This window comes from Ailuropoda melanoleuca, chromosome 3, assembly GCF_002007445.2.
Source record: "Ailuropoda melanoleuca isolate Jingjing chromosome 3, ASM200744v2, whole genome shotgun sequence".
In the NCBI taxonomy this organism is placed as follows: Eukaryota; Metazoa; Chordata; class Mammalia; order Carnivora; family Ursidae; genus Ailuropoda; species Ailuropoda melanoleuca.
In genome coordinates, this window is record NC_048220.1 from 15,210,495 (window position 1) to 15,232,816 (window position 22,322).

The 22,322-nt window shown below is 42.8% G+C and overlaps 1 protein-coding gene across 4 annotated transcripts in view; it reads right to left on the bottom strand.

Moving 5' to 3' along the window:
- The window catches only part of ZNF608 (zinc finger protein 608), a 110,214-nt gene extending 103,236 nt beyond the window's left edge, over window positions 1-6,978 (bottom strand). The window contains exons 1-3 of one of the 4 annotated variants that reach the window (XM_034655945.1): window positions 6,739-6,754; window positions 4,423-4,510; window positions 2,319-3,418 (exon numbers count right to left, since the gene is read on the bottom strand). In XM_034655945.1, the coding sequence (XP_034511836.1) occupies window positions 2,319-3,221 (903 nt within the window). In that variant the 5' untranslated portion in view covers window positions 3,222-3,418; window positions 4,423-4,510; window positions 6,739-6,754. Of the gene's footprint in view, window positions 1-2,318; window positions 3,419-4,422; window positions 5,022-6,738 lie in introns of those variants that run through there. The other 3 variants (XM_011226018.3, XM_019800523.2, XM_019800524.2) reach the window with 3 other exon arrangements.
- Between the last annotated feature and the right edge of the window lie 15,344 nt (window positions 6,979-22,322).

Consider the following 22,322-nt stretch of genomic DNA (forward strand, 5'->3'; position numbering starts at 1 on the left):
GGGTGGGGTGGAGGTGGGGGAGGGGCGGGGAAGGGCGGGGAGGAGAGCCTAAGGAACAGCGTTCCTGAGCCAACACCCCCCCCTGCTTGACGGAGAATGGCCAACGCGGCAGGATTCAAGCCCCTGGGAGCCGCCCTGAGGGGCCCCTGTGCCGACACCCGCGGCCACGGCTGGCCCACGGCTGGCGGAGGGCGGTGGGCTCGCATCTGACTGCGCTGCGCTGTCTCCCCGCCTCCCCTCCTCCACCCCGGCTCGGCCCCATCACGACTTGTTTGCTCTTCGTTTATGTAATTCGCATTATCGCATTTATACTGCTCTGACTGAAGATGAGTTGCACATATATGAATAATTTAATTCTTCCATTCTTTATCCAGTTTCCTCTGTGACTGGAAAGTGAAAAGAACACAAAAACTGGAGAACCGACACCATGCTCTAATCTCAGTTGCCATGACAGCAGCCTTTGAGATACTGAAATGTTCCGATTGCCAGCTAAACAAAATTGTTGAATGTGAACATTTGGCTGGAAGATTAAAAGGCTAAGGGGAATGCAAAAGGGCAGTACCTCCCACATTCCAGGCAGCAGTGAATCCAATGAAATGCCTCTGACTCCTTAACCACAGCCATTGTGAGCACTGGATTAGGGCAATTCATCAAGATAGTTAGAGCAGATTAGAAGTGCAATTTGAAGACTACTGGCAACAGAAGTAAATGCCCTACTGTACTAAGTAATGAGAAGATTTCAGAACGCCTTTTAGCAGAAATTATGTGCAACTACACGAGGAAATGTAAGACTCGAAACCTGGGGTTTTTAAAAATGCATTTCGGTTCATCAGTGTACAAAGCTGTGTGACCCAAGGTATGTGAATAAAAGAGGCATCCGGAAGCTTTGGGTGATCTGGGCATCATCCGCACTTTAATGTGCCTTCTACAACTTCTAAAACCATAAAATCAGAACTTTCTTCCTGCTCTCCCACTTCAATCCTGAACCCACCAACACAATAAGAGAAAAGTGTGAAGAGAGAGCAGTGAGTAACTGGCCACGGAAATAATCACCCAAAGACATCTGACAGTTCTGATCAAGTTAGACATCAAAAAGAAATTGAGTTATTTCATAAGCATATTTCCAAACAACCATGCCATAAACCACAGGATATGAGTTTTGCTTCTGCAAAGCACAACCCACAGGATTAATCTAAAGGTTGATTTCATTAAAAAAAAAAAAAAGCATTACTCACACCCCCAGCTCGGTCCCAAACTGCCCGGTGGACAGAGCCCCTTCCGTCTTGGGACACTATTCAACGCATGACCATCACCAGACCAGTAAGTCACAGGCCTCCAGCACCAAACGGCACAGCCCCTGCGGGCAGTTTTTCAAAGGCAGTCTCCAACTAGACTTTAAGACAATGACAGCGATGGCAGGAAGGGTCCACGTTGCTTAAATCGAGGATCCCCCATGACTCAAATGCCACACAAAATTCTCATCCCCTCTGGCCGTTGCCCCACCTCAGAGACACCAATCCGCCCAGTCTGTTTCACTTTTCTTACCAACCTTTCCACTCCCTAGGCAAGCCAGAAATCCAAGTGCTAACACGCTGAAATCTCCAGCTATGAATGGGGCAAGGGAACGAGGGTAGAGTCCTAGAAACCACCAAAACCATTCCAGTCTTTCTACACAGTTAAGAAACCAATGACCCCAGGACGCCAAGGCTGGGGTTTTTAATTCAGGATCTGTAAGAGGAACCCATCCAAGGAGGATACCCTTTGGCAGAACTATTTTGGAGAAAGTCACGGAAAGAGAGACAGGTTGAGGGAAGAGCGTAAATGAGAATCCTCAACATAACCTCTTCCAGGGAGGGAACGTGAACCCTGCACCTAAGGACACGTTACCAGAAATACTAGGGCGGGCAGATTAAAACAAGACAGCTCTCCTTAGGCGAGGAACCAGGACACTAGTCAAGCGGGTCCAGGAGCAGGTTTGCTAATAAAAGCACACCACCAGCAGCTGGCTGGCCAGGAGCCCCGGTGCAGGGCTGAAGGCACCTGGAACACCCAGGCCCTCCCAGCTGGGGCCCCAGACACTTCGCACCCGCCAGCGGCGGCGGCGGCAGCAGAAACCAGAGCTGAAGGGTGCACCCGAGTCAGCTCCCCCATTCCGAATTTCCACGTAAGGGATGCACCCAACAGAAACCTCACGAAGAACCAGGAAGCACGAAGAAGTAAGCGTGAGGCACACAGAGGCACACCCCCCCCCAACACACACCCACACAAATGCACACAAAGAGGAAAGTGGGAAATCTAGGAAGGCGACTTGATCCTACCTTCTCGGTTTTCAGTTTCTTGATTCGCCTGTGGCTCTCCTCCTCCTCCTCTTCCTTCTTTACCAACATAGAGTTTCCCATGAGCCCTGAATCCGGGGCACTTTTGCTAACTTCCCCAGCAGCCGCGACGCTGCCACTCCCAGAGCCCCCGCAGTGGAAGGGGCTCGCGCCACCTCCATTGCTCTTGGCCCCAAAGCCATAGAGGTGCCCCCCGGAAGGGGCCTGGCTGCCACTGCCATTCTGGTGGCCCTGAAGCAGGTCGTGCTTGTCCTTCCTGGATTTCCCCGCATCCTTATCCCGCTTGGCGCCTCGGCTGCTCTGGCTTTTACCTGGCTTCTCCTCTTTGCTTTTCCCACAGGAGGCCGCCCCCGCGGTGGCAGTGGAGGGGCCGGTGCCGGTACTACTGCCGTTGGGGTTGCCGCCGCCGCCGCTCACACTTTGACCCAGCGCTGAATTCATGCCAGTTGCCTCTCCAGGGCGCCCTTGGACTTCCTGCCTCTTGCCAGTGCCGCTGATCTCGGGAATCCCATACAAGGCAGCAGAAGGCAGAGATTTATTAGCATCCTTAGAAGTTTTACTCCTTTTCACTTTTGATTTGCTGGTCTCTTTGTGTGAATTCCCCTGGGGAGCAGAGGGCTGAACAGAAGCAAATTTTAGGCCATCAGCTAAGGCTGCGGTAGCACCGGCCCCACTGGAGGCCAGACCTCCACAATCCTTCGAGTTGCTGCTGCTAGTGGTGTTGGTGGAATTATTCATCTCAAATTTCTGTCTGTCCTTCTCCAAATCAGCGTCCAAATCAATTATTAAATTTCCAACCCCAATTTCCCAATCATCACCACTGTCATAAGTATCAACCGTATTTGGATCCACACCTTTGCCTGCAGTAGAAATGTTCACTGACATCCTGAAGATGGGCTCTCTAGAATAAAAATCCGATGAACTTTCCTTTGGAGATGAGGGGACATTCGTTTAGCTCCGCTGGGCTTTCTCTTAAAAAAAAAAAAAAAAAAAAAAACAAGTCTTCTAATCTTCCTCTTCTTTTTCCTGCCCCAGGAATGTGTCCACAGATTTTACACCCTTCAGTCCAGGTCCACCTTTTCCTGTGAAGGGGGGAAAAGTCGAATATTTCTTGTCTGGGTGTTACCAGAATAAAAAACGATTAATACTGGGGAGTCAGTAAGGGGTACAGGGAAGGATGGACAGGAAGGTGGCTCATATATTGTCTCCACAGTCAGGTCTAAAGGAAAATAACCAGACCCAAAAAACTTACGACAGTAAGCATCTTAACAGTAGCTTTAAAAAAAAAAAAAATCCCTTTATCAACAACACAAGGATAAGCACTTTTTAAAAGGCATTAAGATATCTTAGAGATCTGTGTCAAGTCCAGGAAGGTTTAAAAAAAAAAAAGTTTAGGATTTTTTTTTTTCATACATGTGATATTTCAACCCCAGAAACACAGCCTAAACACTCAGACAAGAGGGAGGAACACAGCTTTAAACATCCCCAAACATGTCCTAGATCTTGCAATTTCAAAGACCAGACCCTGGAAGTTCTCTGAGGCTAGTTTCAGAATGATGTTTCTAAATTTTCCTTATTTCTAATTTTATTACTTCTTTTTACAAATCGTCTGGACAATCTGTTTTTTGTTCCCAGTAAGGAACAGGAAAAACAACAAGTAACTACCCCCCCAACACATACCCTCTCTTCCCCAACAGTTTATACAATTTTATTTTTGAAATACACACACACATGTCTTTAAGAGCATTTCTCTATAGAAAAGACAGTCCTAAATAAAAGGCTGAATACTTGCCTTTTGAGGAAAAAAAAATACATATACACAATTCTACCGTATTCCTAGGTCACAGACTTGCTCAATCTGTTAAATATGGTTCCACTGACTGTACGGGGGAAACTGATTAAGACATGCACTTTAAGTAGTCTGCCCAAGGTGGCCTCAATGACCACAAATGAGTGTGTGTTTGACAAAGATCAGTTAAAACGGTTTTTAAAGGGATCAGCCCCTTTTAACAGTTGATTGTCGAGAAAAATAAATAAATATACATACACACACACACACACACACACACACACAGACATTGCTTACCTTTAATCCTTTATCATTTTTTAATTAGGCCAGCAAATCAAAATGCCTTTCCCACTCCACTCGGCAAACAAGCCTGTGCCTCATTTTACTTAAACACCAAATGATCAAGAAGGAAGAAACCAAATAACACATCTCAGCCAGAATAATCACTCGATAACATTATTCCACCTCCCCACCCCCCTTTTGGCAAACGGATCAGGAGTCCTTTTCTCCTTAAAAAATGTGTCACTGTACGGCTGGAAGATAATGTTTCACATTCACAACAGAAGTACCAAAGGGTTTTTTTCCTCTTAACAAGCATCGAGAATAATAGTTTTTAAAAAATAGAGAGAGAGAAGAGAGAGAAAGAGCTTAGAGAAAAAAGTTTTCCCAACTTCTCATTCCGCCTTCAGTTCCAGACTTCAGAGTCACCGTGATCAGTAAGTAATGATCCCATGTAGCAAACCTACAGGCGTCCGCTAGTAACAAGACAGAATGTGCTAACATCGGGATAAATTAGTGAAAGGGAAGAAAGAATAAGAAGAAACGACTGAAAATCTGGGCTGGATTCCGCCTGTTAGTCGGGAAGTGGCATTTTTCCGCCCGTCCTGACAGATTTGATTTCTTGAACTAACTTAAGAGGAAAGGAGGGGGAAGACGAGGGGGAGGGGGAGGAGNGGGGGGGGGGGGGGGGGGGGGGGGAGGAGGGGGGAGGAAGAAAGGGTTGGATGAGAAGCCCCGCAAGAGGAGAAAAAGAAAGGTGTGGAGGGGGAGGGGAGCAGATGATTCAGTGAGCTGATAAACCAGTTATAACAGCATTCGCTCGGGGCGGGGGGCGGTGGGAGGTGGGGTGAGGAAAATAACGGCGTTTAAAATTGGTTCAGTCTTCGAAACCCAAAGGATGTGATGTTTTCCTGTTTTATGTTGTTTTAAGAAAAAGGAACCGAGTTCCTAGTATAGTCCGGGTGGGAAATCCGCTGTCGCTCAAGCCAATCAGTCATGTGGTAATTAGATAATTAGAGTAAAAAAAAAAAAAGTTTTTTTTTAAGACGACCTTTTTCAGGACAGTTTTTCCCATTGATAGTCGCAGCAAACGGTGCGTCTCCCTTTTATTTATTTTTCTCTCCTCCTCTCTCCCCCACCCCCTCCTGTGTTTAGTCAGATGGCCCCGGAGCTTGGCTTAGTATTTTTAATTAGCTGGCGTTTGGAAGCTAAAAGCAGTAATGAATTGTTGATGGATTGGAAGTGGAGAGTCGCTTTGCTGGAAATGTCGGGGTTGGGAGAGGGGGATGGGCGAGTTAGCAACAACCAACCATCTAAAAGGAGCGATTTTGTTACAGTGCAAGCCTTTCACATCACGTGAGGATCAAGGGCTCAATTGGTTGTCGTGAGAACAAAAATGGTGACAAGCGTATCAAGAAAATACTGATCTTCCCCGCGCCCCCACCCCCCTGCAGTGGGCGCAGTTACAAGTTATGAATGTGAAACATTTCTCGCAGATCTAGGCTCTCGGAAGTTCGAAGGAGTGAAATGTAATGAGCACAAGAGCAAAGCAGATGTTTTAAAGAAACACCTTATAAACCTTTCCTCAACTTATCTCCAATTTGTCGGCTTTCCCGAGGGGCCAGGGATGGGGGACGCCCAGAAGAGGGGGGAGGGCACCTCCAAGCTATTTGGGTTTTAGGGACCCCCTCATGTCTTAAACAAAGAAAAACATTTTGCTAGCTCCCAAGCCAGGTCCTGTAATAAACACACCATTGTTACTCTATTTGTGGGTTTGTTTGGGTTGGGTGGGGCTTTTTTCCCCCCTTAATGGTGTTTTTGCTGCTTGCTTTTTTAAGGAGGTGGAAAATGGTAATTATAACCATTACATGTAATGGGTGACTATTCCCTTGTTTAATATTAAATTATTGGGCACTAGGATGTGGCAAGAGACAGAAATCGGTTTGTTCTGCCCTTGCCCCCATTTTCCTGGCTCGGTTTGGAAGAGGGTCTTGCCCAGCTAGGACAGGAGAGGGAGGGGGCGAGGGGAGCTAGGGAATGGACACTGCAGATCAGGATATGTAACTGTGTCACTTTTATTCTCCTTGGGTTACAGCCCAAAAGGTAATTTACGCTAAGTTACCCCGAGTGCCCAGTCAAGCTTAATTTGTGTGAAGAAGTTACAAATGCTTCACCCTCCACTGAATAAAATTCACCCTTCTTGGGTTGTTGTTCTCAATGCAAAAGCCAAACCCTGTAACTAGTTCCTCATTTCAATGCATAAAACTCGCACATTCCCCTGCATGAAGTCCCCGTTAAGTGCTATATAGAGACACACCACGCAACCGTACTTACGGTCTGTATTGGATCGAGTTGACCTTTTCCTTCTAACTGCATTGAATGTGTTTGGTTGCAGCCGCTTTATTTTGGAAATTATAATCTCTTCAACAAATTTATTATTAAAGAAGATGGACCATCAAATGTCACAGACCGTCCTGTGTATTTTTTTATAAAAGCAAAAATTAAAATTAAAAAAAAAAGAAAAGAAAAATCCCCCTGGTGCACACACACCACAAGCTTGTTCTGCAACACTGAAATCAGGACTGAAACACAACACACACACACAGGGGGAGTGGAGCAAAAAGGAGCTCTCAGCCTCTATACCTGAAAGGGACTTTTCTTTGTTCCCATTGCCCTTTCGCATCGGGCCAATCAGAGAGCAGCTTTTATGAAACTGGGCTCTCTCATTGGCTAGCTGCTTTCTCTTGGCTACTGTAGGGGGTTGAGATATACACACGTATAAAACACACAGAGAGCGGGTGGGGGTGCGGTGGGGGGTGGTTGTGGAGACAAAGCGTTTTATTTTCCAACCAGATTGGGGTTGAGGAACCTCCTGCAATACCGAAGGGGGAAAAAAATGGTGCGCCCGTTTCAATGACTACATCATTCACATAAAACACTTATTTATTAAAACAAATCTCAAACAGGCTGCGAGGAAAGGATGTCGGTAAATACAAGTTTGATTGTGTTATCTTGGGGGAAATAATGTATGTGATCGCTCGGTGGCAGAGGGAAGCCAAATGAGCCGCTAGCGCGCAGCAAGGAGAAAAGGGGAGGCTGGCTGTGTGGAAATGACTGAGAGCGTTTTTGCTGGCTTTCCTTCCTTGTGGCAAGGACTCGGCAGCGCGAACTCCCAAGACTGATTTTCCGTGGTGCAGCTTCTGGCTTTCAACCCTCCCCCACCACTTTGCCCTTCTTCCAATTTTTTCCCCCGTTGTCTCTCTTTTTACTCGCTGATTAAATAAGAAAAATCGATCTGGGGGTAAAGGCGGTGGTGGGGAAACAAGTAACCCTTTTGTTTCCAGTCTTCTGGTCTGCAAGCACTGAAGTGTGAACGCTGGCAACCATTTAACCACCACTACGTGAACAGTTCTTCCCTGGAATTTGTAACAAATCTTTTCCACCTGGTGCTAGGCTGCTCCAAAAAAAATTAAAAAATAAAAGAAGGTCCCAGCCAACCATATTTAACACCTCGGGCCAGCCTCATTTTTTACAAAATCGATTCGTGGGAGATAAATATACTAGAAAGATTAACCCGTTAAGCAGTCCCAGTGTGCGTTTTTAAACAGAAAGATTGTCAGAGTTCTCCTTCCCCCAAATCTTTAACCCCATCTTGGGGAAACGGGGGGTGTCAAAGTCCTCTGACTGCTACTCAGCTCAATCCCCCAGGAATACAGAAATATTTGAGAGTTTATTATAGTACGAATGCCAACAACCAAGTTAATGGGACTCTGAGGTCACAGGATAAGAGAGGTTATATAAAATAACAAGTTCAGTATTGTAACAGCTAATATACTTAATGTGTATATATATATATTAAGCCTTTAAAGCACTTTTATTTTTAATTTTTCACTGTTATTTGCCATTACTTTTAGAAGCTACAATGTGGAGATTTTAAAGTCAAAGTGTGATCTGAGTTTCATTGAAAGTATCATGATCCCAAGCATTAAAGATCCAGCACTACTGTAATTTCCACGTGACAACTGCAATGTGGGAATGTGTCTTCACTGAGTCAAATGGACATATAAAGTGTATTAGTGCTAGCAAAAGACAGCTTATGATGTAAATATTCAGTGATGACTTGGTGGGTCAATAAAAAATATTTATGTCACATGTTTTAAGTAATGTCTATTGACTCATGTTTGAGCTTTCAATATATTCAGTTCTTAAAAAAAAACAAACAACTCCAATTAGTTGTTTCACTACCCACGATGAACTCAATTTAATGCTGCAAACAGTAAGAAACAGCAGTTTCCACCCTTTCCTGAGGTCTATAAACTAGAGGAATGCAATCTAGAATAGTCCTTAGATCTCCCCAAATAGATCTGTATGCAAATCAACACTGTATATCAACAAATGAAATGGGGCAAAGTAGCCACCTGATAGCCACTTACCCTCCATGTTCGCTTTGATAGTTATTTCGTATTTTACATGTACAGATTTTACAATTTTTTTTTATGTCCCATTGATAATAACGCAGCACCATATGGTTTTTGTTTTTGTTTTTTTTAACTTTTCTTCTTTTGGAAGAGTGGTTCCTTAAACCTCCAGATCACTCTTGGGCACTCCCAGGGTCCCCGGGGTATCTACTCCATTTCAGGGTTTGGAAGACATAGCTACCCCCTGTATTATATCACCTTGGAAAAATCGATTGCCAGCTCTTATAACAACTGGACTTCAAAAAGCTCAGAAAATAAGATCTGAAGTTGGAAAGGGTACAAGCACCCGTCCAACACACTCCCTCGGTAAAAAGCACATCACATGGCCTGCCAAATAGATCTGAGTATAACTAAAACCAAAGGTCAGGCTTCCTAGTACTCAAATAACCTGATCTAACCCTAACATTCACACCTAACCCTAAATCTTCAACTTTTTGCTAAGTTAAGCCCCACTGGCCAAAGATAGAGGCTTATGCCAAACTCAGTCAACATATTTAACCCAAACCATTTTCCTCCCATTCCAACAGCGCCGCACTCCCTTTGCACCCCACCCCCATCGCCTGCCCTCCACATTCTTCCCGAAGATTTGAATAAGCCGGAGTTGTTATGCTGGCTTTGCGTGTGTTTGTTTTGTTTTGTTTGACAAAGGGGGCAATCAAGAGACATCAGAGGGCTATCAGCTAATTGATGAGTGAAACTAAGATAATTAACTACCAGCTTTAGAAAATCAGAGCTACTCCCCTCACAAAATTGGAAAGTTCTCCATGTGGGAGAAGAAAATCTTTTTCTCTTCTGGGATAACAGAAACACACTAGTCTCTGTACTAACGTCCACATGCACAAACGCAGTAATACAGGGGCGCTATCGTATAGTATGCGCACTTCATGCTTTTACACTGTAGTGCCTGCCTCTTCAGAGATGTGGTAGAGGGGAGGAGCCAGCTGGAAAGGAGTCTAGAAGGAATGGAGGGGGTGGAAGCAAGCGAGAGGATAGTGCAAAAGGGGCTGTTAGAGAGTGTTATCCTCCAACCACCACCATCAACAGCCCTGCCCCAGGCCATTCTGCGCTGAAGACTAGGTGATCAGAAGGTCCTGGCACAGAACTTTCCCACCTTTTTAAGGACAAAAGAGCCCAAGGCTGATGAGGCCAAGGGCTTGAAGCAGTAACACAGAACAAAGTAGTCTGTCTTTGGCACCTCTTTCCTCTGAATGGCAGGATATGATTAGGGGATCAGAAAAAAATTCTTGAGCTGTTGTTTTTTTGAAAAGGAGTACGTACTTGGTCCTAGCTTTTCTAAGTCTCCGCCAACATGGACACTTGAGATGGACTCAGGACCCAGTGGAAAAAGTGGAAAGCAAAGTTATTAAAAAAAATAAAACCTACCTGGAAATGGGCTTAATTTATGGGAAAGGGAATTAATTTAGACATAATGAGAAACTCTGTGGCTGCCCAAGAAGACTGTAGACAAAGATTCTTATCTGTTTGAGGTTGTTCAGGAACAGACCTGCCTCAAGCCAGTGGGCAGGTGACCTGCCCTGGTTTCTAGGGAATGTAGAGTTGATGATTTAAACACCCACACAAACACTAGAAGGTCTTCACTCTTTTTACCTCTGGGTAACATCCTAGCTTCCCACTTGCAAAAGGTCTTTTAGAGAAAGCCCTTTCTCTGCCTTTTTATAAATGCTTACTAAATCCAACTCAACTTCCTCTGGAGTATTTTTAACAATATCCACCTCCAGACAATTGTCACCAAAAAGGGATGAGCACTATTCTTGGTTAAAAATTTTTTTGCAATATCCTGAAATACCACCAGACCAAAATAAAGTGACAAGAAGCAGATGCCTAGTGGAGAGAGGTGACCTGTACACAGAAACATTGCAGGTCCTTTCCTGGGGGCAAGGGGCAGGGTGGAGTGTCTACATAGGAAAGACAGTGATGGTGTTCACCCTGCTCCGGAAGACAGGGTGATGTTCTGATACGTTATCTGGTGAATATGGACATTTACACATATTGTGTAACACAGCTGTCTTAACTTTGCAGGTTCCATACACTTCCATACACGACGAGCTCACCTTCCATTTAAGGTCCTGAGAGTATAACAAAGAGACCCTATGTTGAAGGGTAAGGGATGAATGGTTGAATTCACAAATCTAACAGTTTTGTTTAAACAAACTGAAATGATATAAAGCAAAATTTCCATGCTCTGATTTAAGACTACGATGAAATTTAATAGTAAAGAAATAGAAAGGTAAAGAAGATTCTTCCATATATCTATCTATCTCTGTTCCTTCTCCCAATCCTCAAAAGAAAAAAGAAAAAAACAGCAAATCTTGTCCCTTTTATGCCCTGCAGTGCTAGAGAAACTAGCAAACATCGCAAAAACAGTGCATTCTTCTAAAAGAAAACATTTGTACACTGCTCACATTGAGAGAACGGCAATGTAGGTCAGTGTTAAGTGTCTAAAATCTTACCTCCGCTTGGCGCAGGCCCTGGCGGCATGGGCCGCGCTACTAACATCGGAACCCATGTCCAAGCAAGGTCTGCGGATCAGTTAGCAAAGGAAGGCAATTTACATCGCATGCAATGAAACCATTTCTGGAAAAGGATTTTTCTTTTATGCCGGTGGAGACCGGGTACATAAAGAAGATCAAAACACAAGCTACAGTTTTTTAAAACTACTTATTGGAGATTGCTGTTGCTGGTTTTATTACAATATGTATTTTACAGATTTAGGTAATAGCCCTGATTTTTCAAATCGACCTCTGTTTAGACACGTTTCACTTTGGGCTGTTTCTTGTCTGCAAAATTACAGTCATTTGCACGTTATTACAGTGAGTAGGAGACAGATTGTATTTAGTGTTGGGTGGGGGAAGGGTTATTATGGGAAGTGTTCTGCTACGGTCAGCACATAATTTCAGCCTGAAGAAAATTGCTTCTGAATGGCCGGTCTGTTAGCTAGCCAAGGAATGGTCACTGGGAGAGACTGAAAAATACTTCTGCTTAATCTGCATTATAGAATTATTCTCATTTCCAGAAAGATGGTCTGTGGAAAGAATGATGGTTAAGCTAAACGTAAAACCTTGTAGTTGAAATGTTGTCACTGCTCTATTTGAATCGAAAACAATTGCAACAAAAGACAATACCACCAAGCAGGAAAGGGCCAAAAGGGAGGGAGATATGGCCATTCTATTCTACTCCATCTTTTTTCCTTGCTTCACTTTCTCAGCTCCCCCTCCTGCCATTTCTAAAAATCTCTAAGACTTAATGACAGTGGGTTTTTAATATATGTGTAACATTTTGTGAGAGTAATACAGAATACATTGGCAAACGTCTCGCTACATTTCACACATACATGACTGCAAGAAAAAATTTTCCCAATACAGCTTCTTCTTGGAAACAGTAACAGAATCCCCTTAATTGTGAACGTATTTCATGTACTTTTGGGGCTAGAATTTAAAGATTTCTCCACACTTTACAGACTACGCTCCATTTGTGCATATTTCACAGAGCTGACAGATGAATAAAGCAAAGACGCTTCTCAGAACTAGTAACCCCTGTCTGATTTTAATTTAAACCAAGCCCTTACGCATCTCCTAAGAAGTCTTTAATATATTTGGTTCAAAAAATCAGGAGACTAAAGTTGATTTTAAAGAAAAATCAAAGAGTACCATTATATTTGGCTCCTTTGGTTGCCGAGTATCACTTTTGTTGTGCACAACTGTGCCTCTTTTGTTTTCAAAACAAGCTTTCCTAAAGGATGAATCACTACAATCGTTTGGAGACAAGGCAATAAACAACAGAAAGCCAGAAAGTTGTTTTGCTATTTCCTTCAGCAGAGCATTTCCCACCCATCCTCACAGCTCAGCCGAGCCTCCAGTCCACCAGCCAATCATCATTATGGAAATGTGTTTCTCAGCCTCCTGATTGGCTGACTCCGGGGCCAGGATGTTCGGGTTTCTATAGCTCAACATACACTGCATGCCAGCCTGCTCTGTGGACCCTCTTCTTCAAGAATATTTTATTCACTTTCTCTTTTACCTGCTTTTCTTTTTTATTTTCCCTGCCCTTTTCCTTTCTTTTCTCTCCTTCTGTCTTCTTTTTTTAAGATTCTTCACATCATCCAGGGAATCACTTTTTTTTTTTTAAACACCTTTAAAATATAACGATCATACTGAGGAACTGCTAGGATTAGAATGAAAGGTATGAGAACATTCATTCTAATCATATTTTAATGTTTTCTGTTTCTTTAGGTTCTTATGGTGTTTCCTTGGATTGTGGAGGAACCCCACAAAACTTAAAAGAACACATGGTTCTAGTCTATTCTTTTATTTGTGTATTCTTATCATTACCTGTCCTAACTAGAATTATCTCTGACATCTGTAAAATTTGAAACATTAAATTAAAACACTGTTACATTGTTGGTGGGAATGCAAGTTTGTACAGCCACTCTGGAAAACAGTGTGGAGGTCCCTTAAAAAGTTAAACATTGAGCTACCCTATGACCCAGCCATCGCACTAATGGGTGTTTACCCCAAAGATACAGACGTAGTGAAGAGAAGGGCCATATGCACCCCAGTGTTCATAGCAGCATTGTCCACAATAGCTAAATCGTGGAAGGAGCCGAGATGCCCTTCAACAGATGACTGGATTAAGAAGCTGTGGTCCATATATACAATGGAATATTACTCAGCTATCAGAAAGAATGAATTCTCAACATTTGCTGCAACATGGACGGCACTGGAGGAGATAATGCTAAGTGAAATAAGTCAAGCAGAGAAAGACAATTATCATATGATTTCTCTCATCTATGGAACATAAGAACTAGGATGATCGGTAGGAGAAGAAAGGGATAAAGAAAGGGGGTGTAATCAGAAGGGGGAATGAAACATGAGAGACTATGGACTATGAGAAACAAACTGAGGATTTCAGAGGGGAGGAGGGTGGGGGAATGGGATAGATCAGTGATGGGTAGTAAGGAGGGCACGTATTGCATGGTGCACTAGGTGTTATACGCAACTAATGAAGCATCGAACTTTACATCGGAATCCGGGGATGTACTGTATGGTGACTAACATAATATAATTAAAAATCATTTAAAAAAAAATTAAAACACTGTTAATTGAATACTGAAAAGTAGTCATGTCAGACCATTTTTAGGAGCAAAGGAGACAATGTATTTTTCTTCATAACTAAGACATTATCTATAACTTTAAAGTGTTTTAAAATTTTTCATTGTTATACCCAAAGACCCACAAATGTCTTAAGGATGCACAATGCTTTCACACTTGAAAGAGATTTGTAATTTAAAAAAATGAATAATAATGGGAAACATATGTGTGACTTACCATGGTCCAGAAACTTAATTTTTCATACATATTAATTCACTTAATCTATGCTCACAGCAGTGCCATGAGGTAAGTAGTATCATCATCAGATGAGATGGTAGGCAGAAAAGATAAGTAGTGTTTTTCACGTACCACAGCCAAATCCTGGTGGAGCTATGATTAAATGTAGAAAGTCTACCCTGAATCTGGATACTTCACGACTATTCTAGACTCCCACCAAAACATGGCTTCCATCTATTTTCTTGAGCATGGAAATATTAGCGGGCAGCCAACAACTTCTCTTCCTAGAAGAATAATAAATTTAACTGCTTTCCAGTCAAAGAAAAGCTACTGTGGTCATTTTTCTACTAGGGATCAATATTACGCCAAGCAGCAGACATGGCACCTAGGACTCAGCATTTTAAAAAAATAACAGTTTCTTGTTATTACTCAACTGAAAAATTTTAAACATAAAAAAACATTACCATAATGGGTGGCAGAGTGAGGTTAAAAAATGACATAAGACTGGTCATTACTGAAATTGGTGGCACATACACTGAGATCATAATATTATTCTTCATGTTATCTACATATATAGTTGGACATTTCTATGTTAAAAGTCAAGAGGAAAATAAGCTATATCTGGGAGAAGGAAGAAGCTATTCAGAAACAGTCTATCCCTTGGCTTTGGAACATTCTTGGCATTAATCCAGTAGGGTAAAACCGTTTCAAATGACATTGCTGAGTACACAAACAAACAGCAGATTATACTCGCTTCCTACCATTTGCTTCCTCAGGTTTTTGTTTATTTGTTTGCCTCTCTTAGGTCCAATTCACTTGCTGGGCCATCTATGGAGAAGACCAGTAATGTTCTATTTATGCATGCACTTAGGAGACGAGACTCAGTTCACACTTTATAACTTTCTTAAACAGTAGTTCAATCAAGAAGGGAAAAAATCAATCCCATATAGAATATATTCAACAGAAATTAAGGAGTGGAGATTGAATATTTCGCTACAGGCATGTTACACATTGGAAGAAAGGAAAATTGGTAATTTCAATTTCTACAATGCTTCCCATCTTACTGAAACAGAATTGTAAAAATGAAACCAACAGTTTAGTCATAGAATTTAACTCTTTAAATAAAATGGCAACATACAGTGAAAGAAAGTAAATAATACAAGCAACATTGAACAGAATTAGACTAAATGAAGAGAAAAACTGTTTAATCTTTTCACAGAGAAGACTATGACATTGAGATTAAAAAGAGCACTGAAGAAGATGAAATCATCGTAACAGTTCCTATTCTTAACAAATAGGATATAATTCTGTGAAATAATGAGATTATAACACAAGGAGTCGCTGATAAAACTGTTACAGAAGAAAATGGATAAATCATTAATATAATGAGATTTAACCATCACTGCCAGAGAAATGATATGTAATTAGAAAAAGGAATAGAATATAAAAAGAAAGCCATGTTTCTATCCATGGTTCCACATTACTAAAAGCCTAGTGATAACGAAAGTATTTCTGGGTCTATTAATAAATTATGGACACAATTATCATTAATTATCATAACAATCGTCCTCTCAAATCCAAACATGTGTCCTATCGACCTTTCATGTTATTTAACAAACACCTGTACGGCACCTCTGCTTGACTCTGCGAAAGGCACTATGCTATGCGTGTTACAAATATAAACTCATTTCCTGTGATGAAGTTTGAGACAGTCATTCAAACAAACCTCTATTGTGTTACACAGGCTCACAGAAGATACAAAAAGGAATAAGACATCATCTCTGCTCTTACGATGCTTCAAATTTCATAGCTGAGATAAGACACTTGCCAAACTCCAAAGAGGATTTCTGATAAAAAGTACAAAATGTATCACTTTTGGCAAGAAGATGAGCTAATTGACCTAAGGAACCAGTATAGGTGCTTGGGAAGAAGTCGGCCAAATCCTTATGCCACATTAGGGTGGTGATGGAGAGCAGAGGAACACGATGAACAGAGGGGTAGAGGCGAAAAAGGGTAGCAAAGCCGTGTTGGTCCCGATCGTAGGGATCCTGAAGGGAAGCAACGGTGGGTAGGCCATAGGTTGAAGAGGTGTTTGGTGAGGGAACAACGGAAGCTGACCTCTAACGCATGCTCTGCTCACCCCTATAGGCCCTGGCTCTGCGCTGCGCCGACTTAAGAAAGGGCAGCCTCTTGTAACGTATAAAAAGGTACTCACGGCCAGACCGGGTTGGAAGAGTGCTTTCGTCCTCTATGAAGAAGACTGAGTTTATCACAAGGCAATGGATGGCCTAACTCTAGCAGGACTATGGAAAACCCACAAATCTCTTATAAATTAACTGAGAGTCATACAAATATAAAGGACTGGTAGTCAGAAAACATCCAGGAGGTAGTGAATGAATTATATTACTCAGGCCTGGCTAAGGTCTTGGAAAGTGCAATGTTCAAAAATGTTTTTTTTTTTTTTTTAAACTAATGAACTTAGAATGAACTTCTATATGCAAGAAGAGGAGAAAAGACTCCCCAACAATGGAGGGGACGATAAAGGTGAACAAGCCGCCCAAGGTCCAGTCAGATAATATTTCAGTCAACAAGTATATTCAGTGGACAAACCAGAATGATAAATATGTAATAAGCCAGCTCTGAGTTTAGAAACGGACAGCTTAGAAACTACAAATTCTGTAAGAATACTCCACAGTCACATTAAATAAACCAACCCGAGCAGGGAGGGTTCTGTATGAATGAAAAACTGTTGAAAGATAGGTCTTTATGAATGAAAACATGTCGACTGAAGCCCAAGTTATGTCAACAAGAAGAACATAAGGTCAAAAATGGAATCTCTGGAGAACACCGACATCTAAATTTGGAGAAGAAAATATAACTGCTTGGATGATGAATGAGTGTGAGGGAGCAGAGAGATTAAAACCTCCCCCCAACACACACACACACACAAATCCAACCAGGTAAGGGATACCTCTGAGAAGAGCACGACCCACAATTCCAAAGGCATCAGGGAAATCAAGTAAGGTTAAGACGTAAAGCCTCCACTGCCTTTTCTTTGGGGGAAGGACTTCGTGATCTTAGAAGCCGCCATGTAAGTAAATCAGTAGCAAAAACCAATGGCTTCACGACAGAAACTGAGGGGACAAATGGAGAGATCAAATGAAGCCACTCTTTTCAGGAGCCTGCTGTTGAAAGGGAATAGAGAAGGAGCGTTTGCAGAAAGAGTCCGGGGGGGAGACTTCCGTTGTTGTTGTTCTGTACTTTCCTAGGATGAAACAGCCTTCAACATCCATCTTAAGAGAGAAGAGTCAGTAGGGAGAACAACTGAAGTTTTAGACGTGCGCTGATGACCCTAGCTGAGGACGGAGAGGAAGGGAAGGAGATGACTTCAGCCATGCCCAAGCGAGCAAGGATTTCTAGCACAGGAAACCTGAAATGGGGGGACAAAGTGGAGACGCTGGGAGCTGCTTCAACCAGGTGGCTGGCCCTCATGCACCCAGTAGCATAAGGACATCGGTGGAGCCCAGAACAGTCCCGGCAGGCAGCAGAAGTGAAAGAGCTAATATGAATAGACTCTGAGATAATTAGAATTTTTTTTTTATTTGGACACCTTAAGCTCTTAATAATTCAGTATATCCAGTAACTTTCTGGGAAGCTGATGAGTTAAGGGGAAAAGAAACTTCACTTGGGATATTATAACAGATTTGTCTTGTCAAAGTATAAAAAATTTAACACATATAGTCCTAAATTAGTCTCTCCATTTTTAACAGGGTTTCGCTGACAAAAATAAGAAGGAACTTTAGGGCTTTACTTTACACTCCAACTTTATATCCTACCGTCTAAAGGGAAGGGCCCTGTACCCACCTGGACAGCTACGGGAAAATCACAAGTGAGGTTTGTCATTGAGGCACATTTCAGGGACTCGCCTCGAAGCAGAGTACAGCTGCTCACGTTAAAGTCTCACCAGTTTATTTTATACTGCTCTTTCATTCATCTACTTAAATAGCATTTATTAAGCACCAACTATATTCCATACGCTGTGCTAGACTTGATACAAAAAAACAAAACAAAATACTTTATGGGTGAATTCTTGAAAAGGACCCATTTTTTAAATATTTTATTTTCAAATACGTATGTTTTAAGTTGGATGGTCTCTTACGGGTGAACATAACTCTACAAAGTCCTGAGGTTTTGCACTCCAGAAACAAGAAATGAATGAGTGGGCTCCTTGCGTTCCTTTGTGGAAGCAGAAGTCAGTATCAGAAAACAGGGCACAGGATGTGCAGTTCTAGAACTGAGCCCGTCAAAACTTCAAGTAAGACCCGGTCACAAACACAAACAATGCAAAACAGAACACGAGGCTGTTTCAAGAAGAAAACAAAACCAAACCACCTGTAACCTCAGCCGGCACCTCAGAAAATTTATTTAAATTCAGAAGAATAGGGGCACCTGGCTGGCTCAGTCGGTTGGGTAGCCAACTCTTGATTTCAGCTCAGGTCATGATCTCAGGGTCTTGAGATGAGCCCATGTTGGGCTCCGTGCTCAGCAGGGAGTCTGCTTGAGGATTCTCTCCCTCTGCCCCTCCCCCACGTGTACGCACTCTCTCTCAAAGAAATAAAACTTTAAAAATATATAAATTCAAGAGGTGCCTAGGTGGCTCAGTCAGGTAAGTGTCTGCCTTCAGCTCAGGTCATGATCTCGGGGTCCTGGGATCCAGCCCCACAACGGGCTCCCTGCTCAGCAGGCAGTCTGCTTCTCCCTCTCTCTCTGTCACTACCCGCCTTGTGCTCTCTCTCTGTCAAATCGATAAATAAAATCCTTAAAAGATAAATGGGTAAATAAATAAATTCAGAGAATAGTTCTGAAAGAGCAAAGTTCCTAGAATGATAAATACCATTTTGAAGCCAATAGAATCAATGTATATAATTAAAGATGATTGTACAAATATTCTAAAAATCTTTCCCCAAACATTCAAATACACGCTAATGGAAAAAAATAATCGGAAATGGTATATCGTTCTCTAGAGGAATCGGAAAAGATTTATGGAAGTCATGAAATATTATCATTCTGGAAAAATATGATACAAAGGAAAAAATATATGAACTGGATATGCATGTAATATCTGATAATAGTACTAAAACCATTAAATGAATTAGCCATGGAAAAACAGGTTACCTAGGGTTTTTCGTATCTTTAAATACATCTCACTTCTATTTTTTCATTCGAAAAATTTGGCATATAACTACTGTCTGATTATTTTTTTTTTAAAGATTTTATTTATTTATTTGACAGAGAGAGAGACAGCCAGCGAGAGAGGGAACACAAGCAGGGGGAGTGGGAGAGGAAGAAGCAGGCTCACAGCAGAGGAGCCTGATGTGGGGCTCGATCCCGTAACGCCAGGATCACGCCCTGAGCCGAAGGCAGACGCCTAAGCACTGTGCCACCCAGGCGCCCCTGTCTATTTTTTAAAAACAACTTTATTTAGACATTATGTGCTGTAAGATTTACCATTTTAAGCATATAATTCAATGAATTTTACTATATTATAGAATTTTGCAACCATCACATCTAATTTTGGAATATTCCCATCACCCTAAAGAGAAAACTTATGCCCTATTTATAGTCACTGATGGGTTCTGTTTTTGTTTTTTTGTTTTTTTTTAAGATTTACTCATTTATTTATTTATTTGAAGGAGAGGAGGAGCAGGGGGAGGGGCAGAAGGAGAGGGAGAAGCGGCCTCCCCCTTGGGCAGGGAGCCCAATGGGGGACTCGATCCCAAGACACTGTAATCATGACCTGAGCTGAAGGCAGATGCTTAACCAACTAAGCCACCCAGGCGCCCCACTAATGGGGTTTTTCGTAACAATTTCAGAAACAACATTTAATGATTTGGTACTCTACAGAATGGTATTCACATAAAAGTTATGATTGGATAATGAGTTTGCTATGAAAACCTATGACCATTACCATCTAAAATATTCACCTTCTGGGGCGCCTGGGTGGCACGGCGGTTAAGCGTCTGCCTTCGGCTCAGGGCGTGATCCCGGCGTTGTGGGATCGAGCCCCACATCAGGCTCCTCCACTATGAGCCTGCTTCTTCCTCTCCCACTCCCCCTGCCTGTGTTCCCTCTCTCGCTGGCTGTCTCTATCTCTGTCAAATAAATAAATTAAAAAAAAAAAAATCTTTAAAATATTCACCTTCTGGAAACATCTGGATAACCCTTTCCAGAACCTGATAGGAGAAGTTCAAGGTACAATAAAGTAAAACCCTGATGTAGAGCTTCTAATAATTATGACAGTTACTTTTTTTTTAAGGCCACTCAGCTCTGAATTCCTCCCTTCTGCCCACTTTGTAGAAGTGGATCTGAGCCCTTGAAATACTTTTGCTTGCCAACTGCACACTGTTAAGCCTTGTTAGTAGAAGGCACTAGACAGACTCCGCCGGTTCTAGGATATCCACTTGGCAGGCTCCCGTGGCAGGAGTGGCTTCTCCAGCACCAGGATCCCACACTGTAATCCTCTGCTTCTGCGGTGTACGATGACCAGCAGTTTCCGCGGCCCCCCCACGGCCAGTCTGGTAGCTACATGGCTCTTAGGAGACAACTTCCTGCGTAGAGCTTTCTCCAACCTCCTAGGGGGTGCATTTCCTGAAAGGTCTGCTGGCCTGGCTTCACCATGACTTCTTTGCCACCTAATGACCCAAGACCATGCTGTCTCCAAAAAGGACTGGATCTCAGCTCCGGGTGTGTGGGAAGAGAGAACTCTTCTTTGAGTGCTTTATCTCAGCATTGAGGATGTGGCTATACTCTCTCTGTTGTATTACTTCTGATGTGATACGATGTTGTTATTCTTATATTCTTTAGAATTCTCCTAACTTCCTAGAAGCCAGTCCCTTATTACTTAATAAGTAAGTTATACTTACTACAATCTCCTGTTACACTTAATGATCACTTATATTAAACTTTCCCTGTTCAAATGACTCTTTGGTTTCTCTCTCTGATTAGATGCAAACTGATAAAAAGTACAGCATAAGCCAGAAATACCCGCTCTTTAAAAGAACCTTTATTCCCACATCAACAGAGAATTAACATCCACTTACTATGGACCAGTAAGTATGACTCATCGTCAGAAAGTGATGGCTCAGGAAAAGCATCTACACTAATTTCCAAAGAAAAAAACCCACAAAACAAAACAAATCACAATGCTGAGTTAGAGCAGACCAAACACTGGATCAGAACTGAGAAGACCCGAGAATCTTGGTAACTTCAGCCGCTGTTCTAATTGTCTAAGCTACGTAGCAAGTGATAGCCAAACACAGTGGCTTAAAATAACCACCAGTTCTACCTATTTCCTCATTCTGAGGACTAGCAGTAAGGGCAGGACTGGATGACAACTCTTGCGCTCCGCGTGGTGTGGACAAGGTTCGTGGGTGGCACTCAGCTAAGTGGGGGCTGCTCTAGAGGTCGACGACAGCTCCCCTCACATTTCTCGCACCCTGAGAAGGAGTCTGGAGGGCTGCGCTCAGCTGGGACCGTCCACTTAAGTGCCTACATATGGCCATTCCAGCCTGCTCATGTCAGGATAGTTATGCCCTTTACTTGGCACCTTAAAGCTCCAAGAGTAACTGTTCTAGTCAAAGAAGTGATGGCTGCCTGGGGTTTTATGATCCAACCGTGAAAGGTACATAGGTCACTTGTCTGGTGATGGACCATCCTGGTTTGTCTGCTTGTGAGGATTTTCTTGGGACATTTGTGGTGCTGAAACCAAGTCCCAGGAAACCCAGAACATTTGGTCACCCTAGCGCCATACTGTATCAGTCAAGGGGTCACAGGACCACCCAGATTTCAGGGGAGGGGACACAGACCCCTGAGGAGGTCTATGGAAGAGCGTCAAAGAATTTGAAACTATGTTTTTAAAAACACCCAGCCAGGGGCGCCTGGGCGGCTCAGTCGGTTAAGTGTCCAACTGTTGATTTCAGCTCAGGTCATGATCTTAGGGTGGTGAGATCGGGCTCTAGGCTGGGCAAGGAGCCTGCTTAAGATTCTCTCTCTCCCTCTCCCTCTGCCCCTCCGCCACACCCTCTCTCCCCCTCTC